This window comes from Cariama cristata, unplaced genomic scaffold (assembly GCF_000690535.1).
Source record: "Cariama cristata isolate BGI_N322 unplaced genomic scaffold, ASM69053v1 Scaffold13095, whole genome shotgun sequence".
NCBI lineage: Eukaryota > Metazoa > Chordata > Aves > Cariamiformes > Cariamidae > Cariama > Cariama cristata.
This window is the reverse complement of record NW_009615816.1, coordinates 1-7,722: the sequence shown is the minus strand read 5'-3', so window position 1 is coordinate 7,722 and position 7,722 is coordinate 1. Positions and strand designations below refer to the sequence as shown.

The following is a 7,722-nucleotide window of genomic DNA, read 5'->3' as shown; positions in this document are numbered from 1 at the left end:
CCCAAGTCCTTCTCCTCAGGGCTGCTTCCCCACTGTAGCTCAACGGCATTTCTTCCTCTTGCCTTTCAGGCCTTCTCTGCCTTTTACTATAACTTCAAGTTTCTCAACCTGACGGAGAGACAGTCGCTGGCCACTGTCAGGGAGACCATTGAGCATTTCTGCACAAGAAGCTGGGAAGACGTATGTTCCCCATGATGGGAGGCTGTGTGGGATCTTCACAAGCAAAGAAGTCCTGGGGTGGGGGAAGAGGAGTGAGGACCACTCCAGGGCAAGCCTCCCTGGTTGCTGAGCTGTGCCCTACACAGCAGAGCCATCCCTGAGCTCTGCGCAGGAGCCAGGACCATCCTGCACACACCCTTGGGCACCTTCAGTGCTCGTGCAAGATTGGGAAAGGGGCAACCAGGGCAGATGAAGGCAGCAAAATCTGCCCTCCAGCACAGGAGCTGGGGATGGAGGTGGGTCTGTAGCACTGGAGGATGGTGAGAGGAGAACTGGCTCCTGGCACCACTCTGGAGATGAGTCAAATGGGGATGGATAAGGCCAAGAGATGTGCTAGGACCACCATGGGGGAGAGAGCAGGAGCCCCTTGCACGAGGAGGCTGAGATGGGAGAATATGGGGCAGGAGGAGCTCCAATATGTCTCTCTGTTTCCATGTGGAGTGTAAATCCTCCTCAAAGGACAAGTCCAAAATACCTGTCTGGTCCAGAAGACTTTTTCTGGATGCTGGTGACTGTGGAGCCATTGCCCCTCATGCAGCAGGCGTCAGGGCATTGTCCCTGCACAGAAATTGCCTGCAAATAACTTCCCTTCCTCCCCAAACATGTCCCCATCCCAGCTGTCTTCTAGCTACCCTGAAGAGGATCCCGAGCGACTGCCTAAATACTGCGCCAACGCCAACTACATCCTCACACTCCTCCTGGATGCCTACAAGTTCAACGAGACCAGCTGGAACAACATCTTCTTCCAGAAGAAGGTAGGCAGCAAACCCAGCCTGCAGGCAGGAGCAGAGGCAGCGCTGGGGAAAAGAGCCAGGGATGCTGTCCCATCCCGAGTGACGACAATCACTCTAGAGGTTCAATCAAAGTCACACATTTACTGAAAACTTGGCCAGATTACAACAGATAGTGGCTTGGCAAAAGTTATGATTATATTAAAACAAAAAACCTGCCACAATATTACCCGTATGTGCCCGGAATGAAATACAACAAACTCTTAATGATATTGCCCTTATATACCTAGAATGAAATACACAGAGAGAGAGGGAGGGGAAGAAGATTTCACAACCCGTGGATCCAGCGGCATCCTGTTGGTCCTCTTTCTTCTGGTGTCTTGGTGGTGGGGGTCCCGCCCCAGCTTCTGGTGGTACCAGTTTTATACAGTCCAAATCCTAAAATCTCCACCCAGTTCCAAGAAACTCCATGCATATGCATGGTGGGCATGATGCCATGTGAGGATGGGCATGGTCTGGTTCGGCGCAGACTCAGTGCATCCCGGGTGGTCATAGGAAGACTATTTTGGGGGTTGCATCTGTCCTCTACAGGTGCTGTGAAAGCCACGAGCCAGAAAGCCCTGCCTGCCCCACATCCCATCGTGGCAGTGGGTGTGGGGCTGGCTGCTGCACCCCATTTGGGCCGTGCAGGAGTACGTGACCCTGTGTCGTCGGTGTGGCTTTCCTGCAGGGCTAACTCATCGTCCCCTCTCTCCTCGGGCAGGCGGGGAGTGCCGACGTCGGCTGGACACTGGGGTACATGCTGAACCTCACCAACATGATCCCGGCAGAGGCTCCAGCGTGGGTGAAGGGGCACATTCCTTCCCTGTGGGCTGCAGCCGTCGCCTTCATCATCCTCACCCTTGCCTTGGGACTTGCTGCTCTGCTCCTGCTTCTGTGCGTGTAGGAGCCCAGCTGCGTTTCAGAGCCCGGCAGGTGTGTGTCAGGGCTGGAGAGCCATCTGAGCTGGGTCCCCCGTGCTTCTGCCTGCAGGACTGGCAGCATGAGGCTGGTTCAATGATGCTGAGCACGTTAACAGCATCAAAGAACTGTGGCCTCCCACGGGACTGGCCCCCAGCATGCAGATAGGCACTATGTGAGGTTTCCAGAGGAGATCTGCTCCCGTGGACACCTGCTGGGATCAGCCTATGCACAACAGAAACCTCAGCCATGCTTATCTGCCTCCTTACACTGCTATACCTGTTACAGATATGGCCTCCATCCCACCGGCTGGTACGTGGGGCCATGGAGAGCCAGCCTGGCCATGGAAGAGGTCTGCAAGTGCCAGACTGTTAGTGCACGGCTGCAGGAACTTGGTGACAGGGTGCTTTGTGCAATGCTGGGTCTGAGCACGATCGCCAAGAGCCAGGCAGGTCCCTGCCAGGTCTGCCAGTGTGAGGGCATGCAAGGCTCTGTGGTACCCCAGCTAGCTCTCCTGAGGGTGTATCGTCTGGGCTTATCTGATGGTCTTGGAGACAGAAGGAAAATTGAACATCCAAAGTCAGAAGCATGGTCCATGCCTCCCTAGAGGGTCCATCTCATCTCATCTCACCTCATCTCATCGCACCTCATCTCACCTCATCCCATCTCATCTTCCTTTTCTTCTGGGATAAAGGGATCAATGTCCCTGGGTGATTTCCTGGAGACAACACTGTCCCACCAGCAGAAGGCCTGGACACCGCGGGTGTCAGGCTGAGACTCCAGCAGGCTGTGAGTCCTGCCCTGACCCTGTGCACGCTGCTGAGATGCCCACGACTGCGCCTTTGCCTTTGCCTTTGGTTCTGCTCATTTGTTATCTGCCCTTTGGATTTTTCACCTTGTTATTTGCCTCCTAGCAGCAAGGAGCCGACCTTTGGTGTCTCTGCAGAAAGGCAGGCGTCTCGCAGCTCTCGTCATCCAAGTAAACATTCGTAAAAGGCAGCGAATGGGGAAATTCCTGTTACTTTGCTCCTGAACAGTTACGATCTTGCTGTTTCCATCTCCCAGGTAAGGGCTGGTGATGATGACGGGGACTTAGAGGAGAGTCAGCATCGCTCAGCGCTACGGGAGATGCCTCTGGAGACCTTGAAGAGGACCCAGCAGAGCACGAGGATGGGCCTTTTACTTCTGAGAGCTGGGGTGTCTCACCTCACCCGTCCATTGGATGCCACTCAGACTCCCCAAAAATGTAAGGGGAGCCCTGGGAGCTGTCCCTGACATGTCCCGGCAGCATTCCCAAATTGCCCTGCGTGCTGGGAGGGGAGGGTACGATGTCTGCCAGGCACAGACATGGGGTGCAGCTGGACTGGAGAGGAACCTCGTGCAGGAGAGAGTGGGGCTGCTGCCATTGCCCCAACTCACCAGGCTTCCCAAGTCCCATCCACCGGGCTGGCTTCCCCCCATAGCCTCAGTGCCGCTGCCGCTCTGGCTGGTGCTGACAATGGGCAATGCAGACCCTTGCCTTGGGATGGGGCAGGACACGTCTGCCTCACATGGGGTATCTGCTGCGGGCTGTAACCAGCCCCATGACGATCCCATTGCTGCCAGACACCCCTTTTCTCCTCCCTGACCCACTATCTCCAACTGCCCCACATCAGTGCGGTCCCCATGCCCCCAGCACTGCACCCCTGCCCCACATGGCCATGCCTTCCCTCCTAGAGCATCTCCAACCAACAGCGAGGGGAAAAGAAAACCGAACAGCACACAGCTATAGGGGGGATTTTTTTAAAGCCTGTGCTGGTTCCAGCCCGCCAGGCCAGGACACAGGTGCCCTGCATTACAATTTCACAGCTCCTGGACACGTAGGGGTGATTCCCTGGTCTGCAGCTCCTCGCACAAGCGCGGCAGCAGGACTAAGTGGCTTCGGCAGCCTCTGGAGCCAGCTCTGCTAGAGACTCTCATAGCTGGAGTAGTTTTTCTGGTGGCATATGGCTGTGAGCAGGCAGAAGATGAGGATGAGCATGACGGCCAGTAAAACTGTGGCCACTATCCAGTTCCTTCTCTTGAGCCCTATGACTCTCTGGGGAGTCTCCGAGGGAATCATGTTGGTGAGATCGAGCATGTAGCCCAGAGTCCAGCCCACGTCTACATTAGCGACCTGTGCAGACAGAGAAGGAAGAGGGATGTGAAAGGCTGCAAAGTACCATGCAAGCCAGTGCCAAGGACCCCCAGGTCCTGCTCCACAGCCACCATATCTGTGCACAACTTGAGCTGCAGATACCCTGTTACTGAGACAACCTCAGGAGAGCACAAATGGCCCAGGCCAGGTGTCCCAGCCTGTGAGTGTAACTCAAGAGCTGCCCTGGGCACGGGCAGTGGACCGTCCTGCCCCGTTATCCCCTGCACCCCCATCCAGGCAGGGCAGGGGCAGCAGCATGGTGGGCATGAGCCATTTCACAGCACAAAGTGTGGAAGCTGGGGGCTGCCGGGCACTTTCCTACCTGCCGGACGAAGTGGATGTTAAGCCATGTTGTGTGGTTGAATTTGTAGCCTTGCAGGAGAAGGGTGAGGGTGTAGGAGCTGGCTGCACAGGCATCACGGAGGTGGGTCCTGTTCATGGTGGGGAACTCCTGCTGTACCTGCAGAGGTGGAAGAGCCGGGGGGGCTGCCAGCACGGAGCAGTGCTCAGTGCACCCACATTGCGGGAAAGGCCCCACAGTGCAGCTGGGAGCAAAGACTTGGAAGTGCCTGGGCTTGAGGAGCAAGGAGGACCTGGGAGGCTGCAGGCTGCTCCCCCATCTCTCTCCCTGTCCAGAGATCTTTGTGCTCCTCCCAGCTCCCTCCAGCTACACAGCAGGGAATGGGCTGTGGTTGAGCCCTCAGGCTGCCCAGCACCTGGGCGAAACGTGGGCAGGGGCTGGCATCTCCTAGGCAGGATCTCACCTTCTCCCAGCTGCTGGTGCAGAATTGCCTGATGGTGGCATTGACTGAGCTCAGGGACTGCCCTCCTGTCAGGTTCAGAAAGTGAAGGCTGTGATAAAGCCCTGAAAAGGCCTGTGGGTGTTTAAGACCAAAGGTGGCAAGTCAGTGAAGCACGAAGGCCACTGCCACCCCACCGCCCCTCCCTCCGGGTGCTCTGCAGGGGTCCCTAAGGCCAACTCTCAGCACCGCAGGGTGCTGGGAGGGAGCCCTGGGGCTGCTCCCCACACTGAAGGAGATTGGTGCAGTGACAACAGAGGTCTGGGTCTGCCTGGCACACTGGTGAGCACCCTGCATGTCTCCATGCATCAGGCACATACCAGCTTTCAGGGCTGGCACTATTCAGACTTTTCTCCTACAGCAGTTTTCCTAGGGTTGTGGCCAGTCTCTGGTGCCCCAAAACCCCACGGTCCTACCACGGCCACGGGGACGGAGGCTCCTTACAAAAAACTGTCCCCGCACAGGCGGCTGATAAACCCCGTTGAACCCGCATGTCCTGTTGGCCCCACAGCTGAAGTTGAAGAGTTTCTGGATGGCGATGCTGCACGCTCCTGGGTCCCCTGTCCCCATCACCGTGAGGACCTGTGCAGGGCTGGGTGTGCTCGGTGCACGGACACAGGGACTGTCATAGAGGTCTGCCGTGGTGATGTTCTCCTGGTATCCCTTGGGGTAGCAGGGGTGTGATATCTGCTGGGGAGACGGGCTGCCCTGGAGAGAGCAGGGGCCATTAGCATCACCCTGGCACTGAGGATGAGGATGGAAAGAAGAAAAACAGCCCACAGACAGCGTCTGTTCCACACACGCAGAAGCAGGACACTAGCATGCTGGCCCTGCCACCCATGGGGTCTCATCCATGGGCTGGCAGGCACAGAATCATGGGCACAAGCATGGCATGACCACGCTGTGGTCAGGGATCGGCTCCAGTGATGGTCACATGCCCAAGGCCTTGGGGGTTTGCACCCTGTGCTGAACATGGACCCATTTTGTCCCCGCTCTTTCTTTGTAGGGTCACCAGATTCAAGGGAGAGCCAAGGCTGCGAATCCATTAAAGCAAAACCAAAACGGACACTGGTTTCTCTTTGCAATGTGCTCTGGTCATGGTCTTTTGCCCATTCCAACCAGCACGAGCCGGTGTTGAGCCCTGAGCCCACAGACAAGCTATGGATGGGATGGTCCTCCTGTGCAGCAACAGCACCTCCCTTCCCTCTCCCATGCCCAGCACCTACTGCTGAAGACCAGCATGTTCAGATTTCTACCCATGAACCCAACTTATTCATTACAATACTGGTGCTAAAATATCTTGCTGGGTCTTCCCCAACCTCCCAGCACCCAGCAAGTTCCCACCTCCAGGGTTGGGTCCTTCCAGCCCCCTGTGACTAAGGCTGGGCTGCCACAGCCCCTCCATCAGGACAAGGATGCAGATCTGGTGGGCAACATGGTCCTGGGACAGGGGCCCCGGGCACCCCCTCTCCCTGCAGCGCCTGTGGTCAGGCATCCTGCTTTGGGGTGTCCACCTCCATCTTGGTTCAGTCCTGCCTTCTGCTGCTGGGACACCCCCGGGGTGCACAAAGGCACCGTGCCCAGCGGCCATCACACCCAGCGGGTGCTGCCTACCCAGCTCCGAGAGCTCGGGGCTCAGGCTGCACTGGAGAAGCGCAAGGCTGGAAGGGGTTACCTGGTGTAAGGATGCCATCAGCATCTTCAGGGCTTGCTTTTGCCCATAGCAGAGGTAGCTGTGGGTGTAAATGGAGTAGTTGGTCCCGTACAGCCTGAGGAGGGCTCTTGTGCTGCTGTCATCTATGGTGGGCCCAGGAAGGAACGTGATCTGGGTTGAAGCCCCGCCGAGGTCCAGAGCTCCGACCACGTTCTCTGCCGGTGGATTGGTCCACTTGCCTGTGAAGGAGAACTGCCCAGGACCGGGAGTTACCTATGGGGACCCAGCACAGCTTCCCAGCCCAGACCACAGCATAGCAGGAAGCGGGGAACCCTCCTCTGCCCGTTCCCTGAGCCCACACCTTCCTGCATCCCTGTGATACCAAAATCGACCCATATGGAAGAAGTGGAGAGCGCGAGACCAGGCTGAGCTGGACGCAAAGACCCTTGATTCTGTTAATCACACCAGAGGAGTTGAATCTGCAGTTCACAACCGCAGCCTACATTTGTTTGGGTGACTAGTGCCCTAAAACTGCATTTTTTTCTCCTCTGGGAGTAAAGAAACCTGGCTGTAGCTCAGACAGGGATAGACACACGACTCACCCCTTCTCTGCCCATCCCCAAGCCCGCACCTTGACAAGCGTCTCCAGCAGGTAGTTGACGGTGATCCAGCCGAAGGAGCCCTCCTCGTTCCCCGTGAGGACCTGAGCTCCGCGGAAGTCCACAGGGTACTCGCCAATGGCCTTGGCGACCTCGGCAAAGACCTGCTCGGCCTTGGTGCTGTTCTGCTCCCTGCCCAGGGAAGGAGATAAATACCGCGCGGTGGAGGAGGCGATGGCCGGGGAGCTTTCAGCGCGGGGCTCACAGCAAGAGGCTGCTGTCTTCTGCGAAGGAGCAGGGCTGCTCAGAGACAGCGTGCATCCCCAGCCATCGCTGCCCTGCCTGCGGGCTGGCTCCTGCAAGCCGCCAAATCCCTCACCGGGTGCCTTGGGAGTCTCCCTGCGAATGCTGCCTGCGGGCTCTGCCTGAGCATGCGGGAAAGTTAATGCAAGGCTGGCAAAGGAGGTTGATCCAGCTCTGGGGCTGCTGCCAGGCTGGTGCTGGAGTGGGCTGGGGGGGTTCCCCGTGGGCACGGCGAGCGGCTCTCTTGGACACCCCGGCAGACTGCAGCCATGGATGCTCT

At 57.5% G+C, this 7,722-nt stretch overlaps 1 protein-coding gene across 1 annotated transcript; it reads right to left on the bottom strand.

The window, feature by feature from the left end:
* Window positions 1-3,855: 3,855 nt before the first annotated feature.
* On the bottom strand, window positions 3,856-7,423 carry LOC104155325 (ectonucleoside triphosphate diphosphohydrolase 8-like; the record flags this gene model as incomplete). The annotated part of the gene is made up of 6 exons (XM_009699967.1): window positions 3,856-4,065; window positions 4,409-4,546; window positions 4,851-4,961; window positions 5,331-5,594; window positions 6,562-6,792; window positions 7,172-7,423. Coding segments are annotated over 6 exons (1,206 nt in total), but the record flags the coding sequence as incomplete, so codon positions are not given.
* Between the last annotated feature and the right edge of the window lie 299 nt (window positions 7,424-7,722).